General features: G+C 42.6%; 5 protein-coding genes across 5 annotated transcripts; 2 read left to right on the top strand and 3 right to left on the bottom strand.

Annotated features, from left to right (window-relative positions):
- Nucleotides 1-5,858: 5,858 nt before the first annotated feature.
- DSM5745_05743 (guanylate kinase) lies at nt 5,859-6,493 on the top strand (the record flags this gene model as incomplete). Its single annotated transcript, XM_026747759.1, has 2 exons — nt 5,859-5,868; nt 5,919-6,493. The coding sequence occupies 2 exons, from the start codon at nt 5,859-5,861 to the stop codon at nt 6,491-6,493; spliced, it is 585 nt and encodes a 194-aa protein (XP_026603591.1).
- Nucleotides 6,494-7,044: 551 nt separating this feature from the next.
- On the bottom strand, nt 7,045-8,891 carry DSM5745_05742 (uncharacterized protein; the record flags this gene model as incomplete). The annotated part of the gene is made up of 4 exons (XM_026747758.1): nt 7,045-7,575; nt 7,643-7,728; nt 7,779-8,621; nt 8,681-8,891. The coding sequence occupies 4 exons, from the start codon at nt 8,889-8,891 to the stop codon at nt 7,045-7,047; spliced, it is 1,671 nt and encodes a 556-aa protein (XP_026603590.1).
- An 807-nt stretch (nt 8,892-9,698) lies between these two features.
- Nucleotides 9,699-11,499, bottom strand: DSM5745_05741 (uncharacterized protein; the record flags this gene model as incomplete). Its single annotated transcript, XM_026747757.1, has 4 exons — nt 9,699-10,256; nt 10,321-10,406; nt 10,466-11,284; nt 11,352-11,499. 4 exons carry the CDS (start codon nt 11,497-11,499, stop codon nt 9,699-9,701), a joined length of 1,611 nt encoding a protein of 536 aa, XP_026603589.1.
- A 458-nt stretch (nt 11,500-11,957) lies between these two features.
- DSM5745_05740 (uncharacterized protein) lies at nt 11,958-13,896 on the bottom strand (the record flags this gene model as incomplete). The annotated part of the gene is made up of 3 exons (XM_026747756.1): nt 11,958-12,628; nt 12,676-13,762; nt 13,810-13,896. The coding sequence occupies 3 exons, from the start codon at nt 13,894-13,896 to the stop codon at nt 11,958-11,960; spliced, it is 1,845 nt and encodes a 614-aa protein (XP_026603588.1).
- Nucleotides 13,897-14,993: 1,097 nt separating this feature from the next.
- DSM5745_05739 (uncharacterized protein) lies at nt 14,994-17,918 on the top strand (the record flags this gene model as incomplete). Its single annotated transcript, XM_026747755.1, has 5 exons — nt 14,994-15,403; nt 15,461-15,572; nt 15,620-16,096; nt 16,148-16,436; nt 16,495-17,918. 5 exons carry the CDS (start codon nt 14,994-14,996, stop codon nt 17,916-17,918), a joined length of 2,712 nt encoding a protein of 903 aa, XP_026603587.1.
- Between the last annotated feature and the right edge of the window lie 906 nt (nt 17,919-18,824).

Genomic DNA, 18,824 nt, shown 5'->3' with positions numbered 1-18,824 from the left:
CTTTAATTTATAAAACCTTTTTACTAATAAATAAATAGTTTATAAGCTACTTAACAAGATTAAAAGCTACCTTAAACCTAATACTAATATTATAATTTTTAAGGCCTAGGCTAATTTAATATTTTTATTTTATAATAAAAGTATTTTTAACCTTAGCAAAAAACTTAAAAAAATTTAATAAAAATTTACCTGTGTTAGTATTACACTTTTAACTAAACTTATTATTATTACTTTTTATTAAGCCTTAGGTAACTAATTTAACTATTTTAAGGCCATGTACTTTAATAACCATGTTATTAAATATTTTTTAAGGGATACTACCATGTTAATTACCTTTTTAAATAACTTTATAATTATTACTAAGTTTACTAAATTAAACTAGAACCAGGGCACTGGTACCCTAATATTTTTTTTTAGTAAGGTATTTATAAAGCCTAATACTAAGCACTATAAAAACTACCTTAATATTATTTAAATATATAAAAATAAGGGTACCGCGGATATTACCACATGCTATTATTTTTATTATAACATGCTTTTTTATAGCTAAAAAACCTATTATTAACTTTATTTTAAGCTTAAAATTACTTAAAAAAACTCCTAGGGTAGCAAGGGCACTAAGCACCCTTAAAAAAATTTTAAATTTAAAAAAAATATAAAGCTTATACTTAAGCTAGTACTTATAGCTTAAATTAACTTAAATTTTAAATAAAAAACTATTTAAAATAGTTTTATTTAATAAATTACCCTGGATAATAGCTATATATAATATATTATTTATAATTACTTTTTATTTTAGGACCTTAAGCCTTATACTAGCCCTGGTATTAAGGGTATTAGCCCTGGAGTTTTTAGTACCTAGGATATTAATATTATTAAAATTCCCTATTATATTAATAACTAGCTTAAAATTTTAACTTTAAATAATATTTTATACTACTTAAACATGTTTTTTATGCTAATATTTATTTTTTAGCTATTAAATAAGTATTGCTTAGTTAGCTTTAGCTAGTAGGATATAAAAACTAAAAAGCTATAAGGTACTAATATTATTATCTTATATAGCTATAAATTAGCTTAGTATATGGTTATTAAAGTTTATAAAGTGTTTTTTTTTAACCTTTACTAGGGCCTAGTAATACCGGCTATTTTAATATTAATAGCCTTTATTTTTTAAAATAAATTTTCCTAGCTTTAATACTAATAAATAGGCTATACCTCTAAAAATTAACTTAATAAAATAAAAAAGGTGGTCCGCGGTATGCACATGCCTAAGGGCTATATTTATAAATCTTATATTATTACATACTAGCAGGCTAAACCTTATAAAAGCACTATAATACCTATTAATTAACTATTTAAATTACTTTATATAAACATCTCCAGCCTGTATCTGCTTTTATTTAATAAAAAGGTATATATTAGCTTTATTATAAATAATAAATTTTATTATTACTAGATTATAACACTAGCTAGCAAGAATAAATTTACTACCTGGGCTTTTTTTATTATTTACTAATATAATATACCTAAACTTTTATTACACCGTGTATGCTATAACTAAGGGGAAAAGAATATTTATAACCTATAATACCTTATTTATAGCTTTAAAATTATTATAAAAACCTTTAGTATAAACTAGTATAAATAAAATAGCCATACTAAAGCATTTATTAATAAGTTACTTAGCCCTATATAATTTATATTATATAATACTAGAGCCCTAGCTAATATATAGTTTAAGTTTTATAAAAATACTAGTTATTTATATAATTAAACTTTATATTTTATACTAAATAATATTACACCTTTTAAAGCCTAGTATAGCTATTAACTAAATATCTTTTATATCTATATTTTTTAGTCCAAGATCTATGTTTTAAACCTATTAAAAAAGTAAAAAAAGCTTTATAAAAATAGTAAAATAAAAACCAAAAGGCTAGTTAGGTTTAATAAAAAAATAAATAAACTATACTAGGTTTTCCTGGATAATAGCCACGTGGTTTTAGTATATAATATTAATATTATTAAAAATTATTATATTAGACTAGATCCTTTGCTAAAAGCAACTACTTTAGCGCCTTTAGGAACCTTTATTTTTAAGGCCTTACTAAGAGTTACTAAAACTCTAAGCCCTTTAAAAATCTCTATCCCCAAGGCCTTATTTTTAAGCCCTTTAGGAATTTTTATTCCCAAGGCGCTTAAAGTACCTACCTTTCCAGGAATTCCTATTTTTAAAGCTCCGGTATTTTTAGGAATCTTTATTTTTAAAAACTTACTAGCTAATACTAACCTAAATACTAAAAAAAACCCTAAAAATAAATCCCTAAAAAGCCCAGCTTTTAGGGACCTTTTTAAATATATAAACCCTAAAAATCTAGTAGTAAAAGCTACTAATTTAGCTACTAAAATTAATATATTTTTAAAAAATTTTAATTTTAGCTTTTATAATACTAGCCTAGTGTATTACACACGCGCTTAAGCTATTATTAATTTTAAAAAAGCTTTTTAAATCTTAAATAAGCTAGCCTATTTATTTTATTTTTAAAATATTATTAAAGCCATGTAAAATAGGATTGCCCTAGCTAGTAAACCTTATTTAAATAATTTTTAAGTACTAACTAGCAAGCCTAGCCTAAATAATATTTTAGTACTAGCTATAATACTTTATAAGTAAATTTTTAAAAAAAATAAACTAATAGTTTAGTAAGCTAAAGCTAGAGGTAAATAAAATAAGTAATTTAAAAATATATAAAAAAAATATAATTTTCTAATAAAAAATAAGACCTAGGATTTTATTAACTTGCCTTTTAAAAAATACTTACTTTTTAGTAAATAGGTCCTAAAAATTAAAAAAAAACTAAAAGGCTAGATTTTTTATTATAAAGCTTGCTAGGTAATTTATGGCTTTAAGCAAGTTTATAAGCTTAATTATTATAAAACTTTTATTAGGGTAGTAAAGCTAATAAGCTATAAGCTTTTATTTACTATTACTACCACGCTAGATTTTAAAATTAAATAAATAAATATAAAAATAGTATTTTTATACAGGGATATTAATATTATAATTTTTATAAAATAGCCTTATTTTTTTATTAATAGCTTTAAGCATGTTTACTAGCTTTAAAAGGCTTTTTATAACCTAAAGTAAGCACCATAAATTTAATACTAATTACTTATAAATTTTTTAGCTATGCTAGGCTTTTATTTTATTTATTTAAACTTAGGAGTTTTTACTAATAGCAAGATTTTTATTATTATATATATAAATAATTTTTTGCTAGTTAGCAGGAATAAAGCCTGGATTTAAAAAATTAAAAATACCTTAAGTAAGTATTTTAAAATATTTAATTTTAGCTCTTGCTATTACTATTTTAGTATAAAGGTTTACTAAAATTAGGCTAATTAAATACTTTAGCTTTTTTAACTTGGCTATATAAATAAGATTTTTTACTAATTTAGTATAAATAACTTTAAGGTTCACGGCATGCTAATAAATTCTTACTTAAAGCTAAAGCCTGCTTTTAAAAAATACTTAGCTTTAGTAAATATTTTAAAGTAATATTAAAGCGCTATTAAATCCCTAATATATTTTATATTAAGGACTTGGGCTAATATTACCTACCCCGTGTTTATTTTAAGTTATTTTTTTATTAAACTTATAAAAAAACATGTGGTAATTATTAAGCGTGTATTTTACTACCTCCAGGGCTTTGTAAACTATAAACTAATATTTTTTAGGAATTTTTAATTACTAACTAGCTATACTAATGCTAATTAAGGTAGGGATTTAAAAACATGCTATTTTACCTTTAAATATATATTTTATATAGGCTTTATAATTATTAGCTAGTTTTTTAAGTATTAGCCTACTATGGCTTTATTTTTTTATAAAGCTAAGTATATAAAAAAGACATAAGCTACTAAAAAGGCTATTTAACTTTACTACTTACTAGGGGAGCTTATAAATACTTAAAAGGTAAATTTTATAGCTATTATAATTTATAAAAATAATAAAAATATTATAATACTAGCTAGTAACCCCTAGTTTTATACCTAGAGTAAATATATTAATATTTAGTATTATTTTATTTAAAAAAAAAAGGCTAAAGGCGTGGTTAATATTTAGTTTATTTTTACTAAAAAATAAATAATAAATAGCCTTACCAAGCCACTAGGGCCTAAGATATTTAAATACTTTAAAGCCTTACTAGGGATCCTCCCTAAGCTTATATAAGTAGGTTTTTTAATAGTTTTTATATTAAAATTAGTTTTTTTTATACTAAACCTATAATAACTCGCGTATTATAAAACCATACTTAATAATTTTTATTTTTAGCTTATTATTACTTTATTCCTGTTTCCAGGGATTAACCCTGCGGTAAAGATAGTATAATATTATTTTACCTTAAAATTTTATCCTAGTCCTGTATAACGCCCTAACCATAATATTAAAAATTAATATATTTTTAGCCTAGTTTAATAAAATTCCTAGCGCTTTTTATATTTACCCACGGGAGATTTTATTTTTAAATACTAAAATATAGGCTTACTAGTATTACTAGCTTGTTAATTACCTTAATTAAGATTTTTATTTAATATTTTTTTAGGCCTTAAAGCGTGGCTATACCACGTGATTAATAGCCTTTAGCACCCTAAAACTTTTTTAAATTAGGCAGTTAAATAGTACTATTAGCTTCTAGTATATATAAGCTATTATAGTAATCTTATTTTTTAATAAAAAAAAAAAAATATTATTATTTAAAACTATAATCCCTGCTATAATCCCACTAGCCTATATTTTAAAAACTTTATATCTAGGGCTTAATTACACTTATTATAGTTACTAGGCTAATACTATACCTTTTAAAATATATAATATTATACTAGCACTAAATTCTCTAAAAAAAATTAATACTTAAAATATATATTTTAATAAGTTTAGTATATTACTACACTAGGCAACTTGCCTTATACTAGAAATTAAAATTTTTAAATAACTTATTATATACTAGTCTGCTACTACTAACTAATATATTTTATATAAACTAGGCCTTGTTCTTGCCCCTAAAATAGCTTTTACACGCTTTAATATTTATTATTACTTTTTTAGCCATAAAGGGGCTATATAATTTATAAAAAAATTAGTAAATATACTAGCTAGCCCCTAAATTTATAAATTACTTAACTTATTACTTATTATTTATTATACCTTTAGGCCACCTAGTGCCTAAAGCTTTTATTAAAAGTTTACTATTTTATATATTTTATTATTATTTACTTATATTTTTAAAAATTATTTTAGCTTACTAACGCCCGGAGCTCCTATTAATACTTATTACTTTTATTATTTTAATTATTAACTTTTTAATACTTACCTATAAATTACATCTTTAGGGGAGCCTTTTCCCAATATTAATAGCCTATAGCTTATTAATTTAAAAAAGACTTTTTTTATGCTAGCAGCCTACAGCTTACTAATTTAAGAAAGTTTTTAGTATAAATAAGGGGGAATACTAAAAGTAGGTGCTTAAGGCCACCGGCGGCCTTAGGGCTCTAGTAAAAAAAGGTTTTTTTAGCCTAAATAGCTACTATAAAACTCTTTATCCATCCCTAAAATATCTAGCTTAGTATATTATGTAATACAAGAGACTTTTACCTACTATAACTAGTTATTCCTTTTAGTAAGGTCTTAGATACTACAATATATTCCGGAACGGAAGGGTTTCCGACCGCATCCGGAAGAACCGGGCTAGGGCGGGGAGTCCGGAGAGGGGCTGACCTTGGTACCTTCACACGAAACATCTGTCTACGAACCTGGCACTGATTTATGGACAGTTTGCTAACGCGTAATCGAAATGGTCTCCTGTAAGTCGCCAATAATTGAATCACAGAAACAGCTAACGTCCTTCCGGCAGCGCCCCAAGATCTTCGACCCATCGTCGTCTCCGGTCCTTCAGGCGTCGGCAAAGGCACACTTATCCAAAAGCTATTTGATACACACCCTGCCACCTTTGGATTCACCGTATCCCATACGACGCGAAAACCGCGACCGGGCGAAGTCGAGGGCGTCGCTTACTTCTTCGTCTCCCCGTCCGAGTTCTCCTCCCTCTGCTCCCAGGGTGCGCTCGTGGAGCATGCGTATTTCAGCGGCAACTACTATGGCACGAGCAAGCAGACGATCGACGATCAGGCGAGGAAAGGCTTGGTTGTGGTGCTGGACATTGAGATGCAGGGCGTCAAGCAGATGAAGGCGAACCCCAGCATCGAGGCGCGATATGTCTTCATTAAACCGCCCAGCTTCGAGGCACTAGAGGCGCGGCTCAGGGCCCGCGGAACGGAGAATGAGGAGGATTTACGGAAAAGGCTCACCCAGGCTCAATTCGAACTGGATTATGCCGAGTCTCAGGGGTCTTTTGATAAGATTATTGTCAATGATAGCATTGAAACGGCGTATGAGGAGCTTGAGATGTTTGTGTTTGGACGGGCATAGCGAGATGACTGGGCACTGCATTTACTGTAAGGAACAAGGAACGATATATTGTATTGTTAGGATACAATAAGTAGGAAAGCAAGTAAAGATTTGGAGGACCTTGCGGCTAAAATATACAATTTTATGAATAGTTAATCCCTCGCTCTAGAGGGGTACCTTGTGAGATTTCAATCCCAATCAGCCCATGGTCACCCTCAATATGAGGGAGTGAAGGTGAGAGAGACTTTGGAGTCAAGCGAGGGCGCTACTTGTGGGTAGGATTATGACTATAGGATATGGCCATGGACTGATCATTATATCTGGGCATATATTCATGGACTTACGCGTTGTATAGATATTTGTATTTGGCAGGCATGTGTGCGACCAGACTACGTTATGGTTTCGAGAACTAAACAATATTCACGCAGAGTTGAGAAAGAACATTGGAACGTGGTATCATGCTCCCCATCTAACGAGGAGAAAGTCTAACTAGCTGGAGTGGCGCATACCTAGCCCTAAGGACCATAGAGATGGCTCGGATGTCTATATCAGTCATCCTACAGCTCTGCCCCCTACCCAACCCCCGGTCTATCCTGCGCAACAAAAACCAGATACCGAATGCGAATCTGCGCCTCATCATAAACCACATACTCGCTCATCTGCCCAAACACATCCTTCTTCCCCGCCACATCAACGACCTTCAACCCCCTCAGCCCCGAATGGATATAACTGGCATCCTTAAAGTTCGAGACAGGCCTCTGCCCATGGCAGTGATGCCGACAGGTGCCGTCGGCGCGCTGCCCCATCTCCACATCACAGAGGAGCAGCAGGCCGGTCTTCTGCGTGCGCATCCCACACGCGTAGTTGAGCGATTTGCCCGCCATGTCGGAGAAGTACACGCCGTGGCCGAGCATCGAACCGCTCAGCTTGACGCCGTTCGGCTGAATCAGGAGACCCGCTTTGAAAATCCCCGCGAAGTTGATCCGTTTGGAGCCGTGCCAGAGGAGGCGGCGGTCGCTGTGCTTGGGTCCTAGCTTGGCGAATTTGGAGGTTTGGAAGCGTGCTTCTTCGCCGGGGCGCGTGATGCGGAAGATTTGGATGACCTGTTCAATCCGTTAGTGAGCTTGGGTTGGGTGGTGGGTGTGGGGTAGGACTTGGGGCGAGGGCTACCTTGTATGGGTTTGCTGCGTCCGTCGGGTTACTTGTACGTTCGTAGTAGGTCTTCAGCCGCTTGAACTCGCTTACCTTGTGGTCCACTGCATCGTGTTAGATTGGTCAACGCTTGTAGGCAGGGAAAGCGAATGACGTGGGATAATGCCTCCATTGTGAAGATTAAGCTTTTCCAGGGCGCGCTCCACGGGCGATACAAAGTCGCTCTTACTGTCGCTGCCGACCCTCGTCGCGAGGAGGCCATTGGCCAGTTCGTTAAGAAGCTTCAGCTCCTCGTCGACATGGTTGGCCGTCGATATCACGGGGATCTGGTTGTCGCCGAAGATATGCGGAATGAGGCTGAAATACTGGCTGCTAAGGTTCGCCAGATGGGTTGAGGTCGCTCCCTGCGCCGACCCAGGGTTCAGAATAAGCTCTAGGAGCTTCTCCAGAAGGTGGTAGGCATGCACTAGAGTCTTGTTGTCCAACTGACCGAGCGGGAGCTTGCTGGCATCGTACCCCGTCGTGTCCGACAGCAGCGTATCCTGGTTCAGGATATAGGCCACGATTTCCCTGGTCGCCTCCGGAAGCCCACATTCCGGCACGGGGAAGTGCGTTATGACCTTTGGCGCCTTCTGCAGGTTGAAAGGGTCGTGTTCACAGTCACGGGAGAGGTATCCCGGTGGTCTGTAAACGAACTTACCAGCCCGTTGAGGCGGGTTGTCGAACCTGCTCGCCCATGCATACCCCGTGTGCTGCATAAACTGGCTTTCGAAATCCGCCCGTGCCTGCGTAAGGTCTGCCGTCGGCGTGGGTTTCGACTGGATAACTGGCCCCTTTCCGATCTTCCCCCACCCAGCCCAGGCGACGAAGCTGGTTCCGGACTTGTGCTTTAGGAGCTGGAGATGGTGGTATTCGTTCTCGACCGTCCCGGCAGCGCTGCGGCGTAAGGTTGCAACCCATGGATGGCCATAGGAGTCGATGTAGATGGAGTACTCGTCTGCGATCTCTAATGTCAACTGGGTTTCTCACTCTAGCAGACGTCTCGCCGTCACTCACATTTGAACGGGCAGTGCTTATGAGCTGGAAGGATCATCGACTGGAGCTCCGTGTCGATATCCATCCGCATCTTCTTGCGAGCCTCGTCTTCCGCATTGCTTCCCTCTGTTTCCAGCAGTCGCTTGATACCAGCGATGGAGGTAGGGTTGCGCTCCCCGGCTTCTTTACGCTTCTGTTGTTTGAGTCGCAGGATCTGTTTCACCCTGGGCATTTTCGATGTCAGGTGGGATATGGGCGTACGGACAGAACGAAGCATAAGGGTAGAGTAATAGAAGGTGGACGATCAGAAGAACTCCCGGCAGAGAGAAGAAACTGGGAACCTGCGAAGAAATGGGCGTGGCCTTTGACGCTGGGAGATTCTCCTCCTTTGCTTTATATCAGCAACAAAAGAGCGGCAACAGGTCAAAGTGAGACTTATCTGGGCGTTTGCTTTGCAGCCTATACAATTCTTTATAGTATTACAGACATGTTGCCTTGCTGGAGATCATTAGTGCCTTCGGCACAATCCTTGTTTGGAAGATTTCGTGGACAATTCACCACAGTATAATCTTCAAAGCTGGTCACAATAGGTTGCCATTTGACCCAACTGCTTTCCCCATCAGCCATTGCTGCGACTGCCATGGAGCATACTGTATTCACTGCCTGAACACATTCACAGGCATCTCTCGGTGTTTTAATGCTAAGAAAAATTCTGAATTGGCCTCGAGCTGCAGGTACATAGGGTTAGGGGTAAATCCCAACTCTAAAGTAGCCCTGACTGGAGCACTATGTACGAGATCTGGAACGAGGGAGAGCCATCTAGCCATGATCATGTATAGCTCTAGGAGCATTGTAAGAGCCACCTAAAACAGATGTTCATCTTCCAGGCTGCCATTCAACGGTGTTCCATTGCACCCGCTCATTCCCTGTCAGGGTATTTGATAACTATCTAGATAGGCTGGATCAGAGGAGAAGTCTACTTAGGAATGTACCGTATTTAGCGATTCTTCGCCCGCGTCTTCGTAGACCCCCAGCCCCATCATCTCTTAACAAACACCAGATACCTCAGCCGAATCTGCGCGACATTGTAAACCGCATACCCGCTCGGCAGGGAGCGAATCTCATGAAGCCTCCATCGCCGATGGGGTACCTTTACACCCGCCAAGCGCGGATGGATGTCTTCGCCGTCACTAAAGATCTTGATTGGAACGTGCGCATGGTGCCACTGCGTGGAGTCCGAAGTTGGCTTGAAGCCCTGATGTATCAGCGGATTCGTGGCGCCAGCGATGACCGTCGACTGGCCCAGCTCGACATCAGCCAGCAGCAGCAGCGCGGTGTCTGTTGGCGGCGCGGTCGCACAGTACTGCAGCGAGAGCTGCGCGGTGTCTGAAAAATACACCCCTTTTCCGAGCGCTGCTCCGTGCAGCGGTACCCCCCTTGGCTGGATGCGCAGCCCGTTGCTCAGGATACTGGCGAAGTTGACTATTTTTGAACCGTGCCAGAGCAGGCGCCGGTTGCTGTGGGGGTGGCGGGCGTAGGGGGAGCTTTTGAAGCGACTCTCCTCTCTGGGACGTTCGATGTGGAAGATGTCGACGATCTGCTGGGCGTCAGCTAGGCGTTCCGGGAATGGAAAGACACAGCGTGTCGTGTTTCGATTGTACCTTATAGGGAGCGGTGCCACTGTTCGGATTGGTCGTGCTGGTGTAGTAGGCCTCGATTCGACGGAATTCATTGGAATCGTGATTCACTGGAGGATGTTAGGGTTTGTCTTGAAATGAGTAGGGTTGATATCCATGGTGTACTTACATGCCTCAAATTGTTTCAGCTTCAATTGCCGGAGTCCAACGTCTAGTGGGTGCGTGTAGTCGCTCTTCGGGCTGTCAATGATATCCCGTGCCGTCAAGGCGTTGAAGAGCTCCTCCAGAAGACTTCTTTCCGTTTCAATCTGGTTTCGAGTGCAGATAACGGGGGTATTGTTGTATCCGAAGACATGAGGGATGATGCTGTAGTACTGACTGCTGAGGGCCGCAGGAGTCATTGTAGATGGCTGTACGCTATCGAGTAAGCTTTCCAACTCGTCCAGGACTCGCCATCCGCTGACGAGGGTCTGGCTATTCAATGCACCAAGTGGTAGTTTCTGAGAGTCATACCCTGCCGTTCCAGCTAGAAGCTGATTCTTGTCCAAGATAAGCGCCATAACCCTCTGAATTGCAGCGGGCAATGTGCATTCTGGAAGCGGAATGTTGTAGGTCATCTTTTTGGCACTCTCGAGGCTGAATGGGGGGTCAAACGGATTGCGAACCACATAGCTAGGGAGTGTGAACCGAAAGCCCTTGCTGGAGGCTGGTGGTTGGAATCGGTCCCACCAGGAATACCCAGTCTTATTCATAAACTTCTTCTCGAAATCTGCCTTGGCCTTGAGTAAGTCCGGTGTCGACCTAGGTTTTAGCTCCCTGGGGCTCTCTCCGATCAAGCCCTGCCCGACCCAGGTGATGTACTTCTGTCTTGACTTGTGTACCAGCAGTTGGAGGTGGTAGAAATCATTATCTCTAGCCCCGGCGACACTGTGGACAAGCTTCGCGTCCCACGGATGTTTGTATTCGTCCACATACACGGAGTACTCATCTAGACGGTCCTTGTCAATTCTTTGGCTCGCATTGTTCAGGGGTGGTGGGCATATGTTTCACCGAACAATGCCCGTTAGCTGGGATCATTAGTTGTTGGACCTCGAGTTCGATTTCCATCTTTAACCTTTTCCGGGCGGGGTCGTCAACCAAAATTTCCTCATGTTGTAAAAGGCGTTTTATACCGGCGATCTGACCGGCAGATGTTGGTGCCATGCCTATGCCCTTGATGGTGTGAGCTCCGGTGATGCTGGGTGAATTAACTGCTGTTGGTGAATCTGCTGGTGTGAAGATATAGTGATATGATGAATGGTAGCTGAGTACGTGCAGGATGAGGTGGACGCTGTGAACAACAGATGTGGTGATGGAAAGAAGAAGAGCGCCGATTCGTGTGGAAGGGATGGGCGTATGAACAGCGGATAAGTGTCAAAAAAAAGAAGATATTGGATATCTGGAGGTGGCAGATATCGGCTTAGTATCTATTTATCGTATCACCTGTGAGGTCGAAGTGAGAGGTCACTCAACGTCTGTCGTACCCAGGGCAGGTAGCGGTCCGCTTGGTGGAGGATCATGCAGATGGATGTAGCTGCCTCTTACGCAGAGCCCCTCGCAATCTGGAAATAAAAGCGCGTTATGGTTCGGCGAGTCGAGGATTTCCATGACATGGATGTCAGTTATTCCTCATCCTCTTCAGCCGCCGCATTCGCCCCCTGGGCATACATCATCCTCTGACTGGGGTCCGGCGCCACTTGCCCTGCCCTGGACGACTGATTATCCTCCCGAAATAAATGCCTATTCTTGCGCGCAAACATCCACAAGAACACCGAGCCATAGACCCTCCTAGCCATAATAAGAGCCAGAATCACATTCAGCGGAAGGACCAGGTAATCGTAGCCGCTGGCCATGCCCCATCCGTAAAGGCTGGCAAAGACGAGCATGAACACCGAGTGGATCAGCGCAAAGAAAGAGACAAAGGGCATCTCTTCGTACTTGTCGTGCAGTGCCCACTGCCGTAAGGACTTGTCGACGCCAGTTTGTAGGTGCGCTTCGTCTTCGGCGGGCGGTAGGGTGGGAGACGAGAAGACAGTCATCATCACCTCGTCATTAAGTCTTGGGCTGTTGGAGAGTCCAGTTTGCCGGCGACGGACCGACCTCGAGGGGTCTGGTTCTGTTGCACTTGTTGCTGAGCGTGCTAACGGGGCCGTGCAGTTTGCGCTGTCGAGACGGATGATACTTGCTGGGGATTGAGTGTCCACAACCTGCTGAGTATCCTCCGACGATGGGGTCAGATATTCCTTTGCTGAGTCGGTCTGCTGCTCTGGGATTTTGATACGGTCGCGATAGTCTGTTACGTGTCAGCTCTACCGCGAGTCATAAGGTAGGGAGACGAACCATAGATGCTCTGGAGTGCAGCAAAGATTGGAAGAATCAACAGGACCAAAGGCACGATCTGGCCATATCCCATGCTGTCTCGTTCGCCTGAGATGCCGTCCGAGTTGGATCTGGCGGTCAAAACATCGAAAAGACCATAGAGATTCCCCGATAGGAGCCACAGGATTCTCCAGAAGAACGACTCCTGACATTCATGGAAGACCCAGTCTTCTGCTATAAAATACGCATGTCGTCTTTGCTCTCTTGGGCTCGGATTGCTCTGTATAATCTGGCGAGCTCTATGCCGCGCCCACACTCTGCGCATCCGCGATTGCTGGGCGTATGTCCGCATTCCTGAGAAACTGTCATAGACTCGAGATAGACGGTTACGTTTACGTGTTTGGTCGTCGGTCACAGTGCCGCTCGAGGGGATTTCTGTCTCGTCATCCGATTTCCTGGAATATAGGAGGCGGATGACCTCGTAGTTGGCATAGATGATGAAGATGGGAACCAGCAACTGCACTGCAAAACTGATCCAATTGACGCTCAGATTGTAAGCGTCCTTTTTCCAGTCGTGGAGGGCACATCGGAAATAAATATGGGTACCGTCTCCCCAGGTGTCGTTGATCTGAAAGACCAGAAGCAGCACCAACATAATGGCTGCGATCACCATGGATATCGATCTGGATGCTTTGATAACACGATGTTTCCGCATCTGTCGAACCAGAAGGGGCATCATGGCAAGATGGACTGTTGATGCAAGACATCCGAGGGCCACCACCACGTTGACCGAGTAGATGGTGATATCGTCGTATTTGGCGAAGGTGGCTATCAGGATGGCCATCTCGGAGACAAGCACCTGGTCGCTGATCGAGAGCATGAATGTCTGGAAGACTTTGATTCGTTCGTCCCGCGCCTCCTCACCCTCTGTCTTTGCGATGCTCGGTATGTGTAAGAGAGTGCGCAGGGAAGTGAAGATGGCGCGAAGACCGCGAGCGATGACCCCGTCGATATCGTTGATCAGCTCGGTCGGGATCGAGAACGTAGCATATGCGACGACTAAGGATATGAGAGCCGTCAGGGCGGCTGAAATGAAACTCGCAATAACCTGTTGCTGTCAGCAATGATCGACTAATGAGACACTGGTATGGATACACCCGGTCCGACAATGTCGGCATCAAACTCCACGCTGCCATTGCTGGCCAGCTCCCACTGCCAGGCGGACGAACAGTTCATCGGCATTCTGGATTTGCTTGGTGGACAACCATGACATTGGCGATAATTGGATTCTCTGATCTTTTATGAACAGGGGCGGAACAAGGCTGGCGAGTGGCGAGCCCCAATTTGGCAGTTCGCGAGGCTGCGACAGCCTCGATGACGCTACAAGGAACATCCTGGGTAGGATAGCCAATGTGGTTTTCGGCAGAGCATACCGATTGCGATCAGTGACGAGCTAACAAGAGACAATCATTGGTGCAACCGTAAGCACAACCTTGTCATCCGCCAGGCCGGAGATCTGGTGACTGACGGCAGTGTAAGATTGTCGAAAGGGCCATTTCCGTGGGCTTCAGAGTACTTTGTGGATTCAACACTAATTGGTGTCTCTCTCATTACATATGGTAGGTATGTGATTATACAGTCAAACAGATAGAGCGATGAGGACAATCGGCATCAGGATAAACGAGGTCTCCCACACCTTGGAAGTCCGAACCCTAAGGAAGCGCATGCCTCAAGCTCATCTATGCGGAGTAGATATGGGCCTGCTGGACACAGCGAGACCTCGTGAGGGGGTGGCTCCTTCCTAATTCACTCGCCGCGGGTTTGCAAGACGAGTGAGCCCCCCGGTCGGAATCCTTGACTGCCAACACAGTCTCCAGCCGAGCGCTTTGGCGCCCTTGGCAGACTTGTGCATCATCATTGGGTATTGGGGGCTGACGCCTGCATGGGAGTGGACGGCTGTCGCTCGTCAGCGAGTCAGCCTCGTCCCTTACCCAGTCTACCCCGCGCTCCGTCTTCCCCATCATCTCTTCAAAGTCTGCTTGGACACAGCGAAGCAACCTCGTAGCGCTCTATCGATCGTCCTATTTGATCCGACCCGAAGTGCTTGTTTTTCGATGGCGGCCAAGATCCGCTTATCGGTATGTCTTGCCCTAGGTAACGCAGAATGACAATCCCAGCAATAATGCCCGAGGCCCCGCCAGACTCTGACATGTTCTTGTATCCGCAGCAGATGCAGCCTTGGCTGAGGCTGAGCATGTCGCCTACCCTTTCCAAAATTCCCATCGACGACCTGTTTCCTTTTTCCAACTCCCTCAACACCATCTGAATCGCTCACGGAGATGGCGGATCCTGCCGGTCTCATCGCGCTCGGCATCGAAAGCTGCAAGTTGATTGTACAATATATCGACAAATGGCGAAGCTTCGATGACGATCTGGACAACATCAAGGTCAAAGCCGAGGGGCTTCTCTCCACCCTGAAGCTCATTAGCTCCCTACTGAGCCAGAACCCGGCAATACAGCCCATGATCGCAGCAGAAATTGGTGCAAAAGTCTTGGAGAACGAGCAATGGATCACGAAGATCACCAATCGAGTTGCGAAGTGGTCGCTGGCTACGCAGAACACTGGTCTAAGTGACAAGGTCCGATCGGCTGGGAAGAAGATCACGTACCCTTTCCGCAGGGAGGCGCTGCTGGATACTGTCAACATTCTAGAGGGATTGCAGATGAATCTGCATACTGCCCTACTAGCGTAAGGCCATCTCACTTCCCCATGCCTCTCTGAAAGTATTTCGCTGAGACCCCCAAGTCTGCAGCTACAACAAGCATCTTTACTGGTCCAACAAACCCATCTCGTGCAAACACTAGGTGCTAGCACACTCAGCGCCCTCCAACGGCACGAAGCCGGTTTCAACAGCATTGTATGTCTCGTCTGCATTATCTGTACCATAATGCTGATTCTTGGCAGGAATCGGCGATACGCAATCTGAGAACGCCGCAGCCCCCTGTAGCATTGGGAACGTTGAGCAGGACACAGCATGCCGTTACTCCCAGGCGTAGAATGTGTCTTTGCCCGGAGATATCAAGTCTCATTCAGATCCATCAACGTTCCTGTCCACTGAATCGAGGATCTGCAGGCAGCAACAGCTGGACGAAAAGGTTCGCCTTTGCTAGTCAATGGCTTGGAATTTCGGTGGAGGCGATGATATCGATATCTCGAGCGGCCAATGGCTTCATGATATGTCCCAGTCTTCGATATCATCCAATCGTATCAAAGGACAGCCCAGCTTTCCTGATTCTGTACCGTTCCCCCATCGGCTGGGAACATGGGCCACCAGATTGGGACAATTTTGATGAGACGGTTATACACGACCTGCGCCAGCTTTTTGAGGCCAAAAAGGCTAGCCCACTTGACAGGGCTGCAGACGGCTCTACGCTGCTACATGTAGGTCGTGCCCTTTGATTGAGGAGCTGGCTTGCTAACCCAAAGTATCAGGCTGCTTGTTGGCAATTCTACGTCGTCACAGTTCTGAAACGACGCTCTTGGATGAAGAATCTTGCAGTGATTGACTATCTGGTAGACGCCGGATGTCCTGTAAACGAAGTTTCCTCGGGCTTCTACGGATCGGCTGATTACACCCCGCTTGACTGTCTCGTCAACCCATGGATGACGAGTGACGCAATCTCGCATATGATTGACCTTGGAGCTGTAATCACCGAGGCTCCTCTGTTAAGGGATAACAATCGGGTGGTTCTCCAAGAAGCGTTCACCAGGAAAGAGGAAGGTAGGCCAGTGCAAGATCACAGTATCAATTGCCTTAGCACTTACGCTCTACAACCTAGGTTTCCTCGTTTCCGATATTGTCCATGCGGTTCTGTCACGGTCCATACACAGCCTAAACAGCCTCCTAAATGCGAAAGCGACCACATCCACTGGCGACCCCAACATTGATCCATCGTCACTACTCAAATTATCCTTGTGCTGGCACGACGGGTTTCAAGCTTTGCTGGAAGCTTATCCAGACGCAGATAAAGTAAAAGTTCTAGAGAGTGCAATAGCCAGTGACGATCTCGAGGTGACTGAAGCCCTCTTGAAGCTTGATACGGCGTTGCCAGGCCGGTCTCTTTCGCTCAGCAACTCAACTGAAATGGAGCGGCTTGTGCTAGATTCATTTATTACACGGCGCAAGCGACTCTTAGAGCTCGCTCAGAATACCCTCCCACTCCATGTCCAGGATGAAACAGGGATGAAGCGTGGGATTCTACCGGACTACAACGCGATGGATGTATATCTTGAAGTGAGAGCACGCAGTACTTATAGTGTTACGGCTCTTGAACCCATTGACGACAGGAGCATATACCATTCTCTCATGCACAGTACCAACACAATCTTGGAAACCCTTTACCAGGCAGGTTTCCACGACATCAATGCGCTTTCAGGCGGATACAGTCCTCTATTCCTCAGGATGGGCTCAAACTTTGATATAAATGGTACCATTATCCAGGAGCCTTGGACACGGAATATCGACAGAATTTTATGGTTTGTCGGCAAGGGCGCCACGCCGATATCTGAATATATGGAAGCGAAGATTACATATCATCACCTTGTCGCCCTTGAGCTCATCCATCAACTGCTGCGTTTTGCAAGCACCCGAACTACAACCCTCCCTGAAAAGATTTCCGAGGAATTCAGCGATTTATCGGTGCGTCATCGAGACATTGTGAAATCCGCACTGCTAACTGGATGGCATGACGAATGTCAATGCTTTTGCTCTTTGGAAGGCTGCACGCCATTCTCATGGGCATTCCGGCATTGGTTCGGTAGATTGAAGTTTGTGTGGATGCATATGACTGAAGTTGCTTGCTATCACCAGAACATGGCCGCAATAATGGAGGCCCTGGTCAAGGAGATATCGCCAGCCTTGGATAGTGCTCGAGACGTTATCAGATTATTCACCTTCACTGACCTCTCCCTTACTCATACCTGCTGTCGCGTGGACATATCGTTAAGATTGTATCACAACACTCTTCCTTTTGAACATGGAGATGCCCGAGAGATACATGATGAGGAACGGTTTCTTCTCGAAGACTTCGAGAAACTGCTCGAGCAGCTGTATGAGGACTATGATTCGCTTAGCGTGCCTCTGTGGGATTTCATCGAGACACACTGGTGCAAGAGGATCTGGGACTATTTGGAACAAGGCGGGGAGACTGTCGACAAAGATGCATTGTGTGTCTTGTTCTCGAAGAAGGTCGGTGAGATATAGCTGGCGTTTAGGGTACTATCCAGAGACCTATGCCACAGTCGCTAGCTGCCTGGATGTTCTTCCCTGTAGGCACTTTAGCACGTTCCGATCCCAGCACGTTTGAACCTTCGCTGGGCCCATTATGTATTGTATTTACCCACTGCAGTGGGAGATTCTAGCAGCAGGTCTTGATGTAATGTGGTGCTCTTTATTCCGCTGTCGCACAATGTCAGCCTGGCAGGCCATCTGATTATTTTCTAATGACTAGCTAATAGCGTTGCTTATAATAAACCTCTGGATTGTTTATGTGTAGCAAGCGGTAAGTTATAAAAAAACCTTAACTATTATGTGCTGCGCTAGTTTTAATTAAAATAGGCGTGTTCCAGGCGCCGGCCCTCTAGGTGTTTAACATACTTTTTAACGTAGGTCCCGTCATTTCTAGGGCGCAGGCTTTAATGCCGGGAGTAATGCGCGTGGCGCGGAAGACTCACCTGGCCAAATTAGGAAATAGGGCGTAGCTCTATTTCTCTATAAAATAAGGCCTTTAATAAAAAGGCGTTGTATATTTATAGTATCTTTAAGTTAGAGTTCTAAGTTAAACTTAGTATTTTATGCATTATGTAACTAGCTGCTGCCTTGGCGCGCTAGTTCGGCGCTAAAGTTCCTTTATTAGGCGGCCTTAGGCCGCTAAATTAGCAATACTGCGTAATTACAACACCATAGTGGTAATAATACTAGCCTAATTAGAAAATACGGCGTAGCTTTATTTCTCTATAAAATAAGGCCTTTAAGTAGTATTTAAGAATTCTAAAACTAAGGGGGCTACACCCTTTTAAACCCCCCTGGCTTTACAAGGCAAATATATATATTTATGCTAGAGCTAGGAAAGAAAAGGTGGTTAAAAGTAATTATATAATAATGTTTTTT

Source organism: Aspergillus mulundensis (genome assembly GCF_003369625.1).
Source record: "Aspergillus mulundensis strain DSM 5745 chromosome Unknown scaffold_5, whole genome shotgun sequence".
NCBI classification, from domain to species: domain Eukaryota; kingdom Fungi; phylum Ascomycota; class Eurotiomycetes; order Eurotiales; family Aspergillaceae; genus Aspergillus; species Aspergillus mulundensis.
Note: the sequence above shows the minus strand (reverse complement) of the source record. Positions and strands in the feature narration are given on the sequence as shown.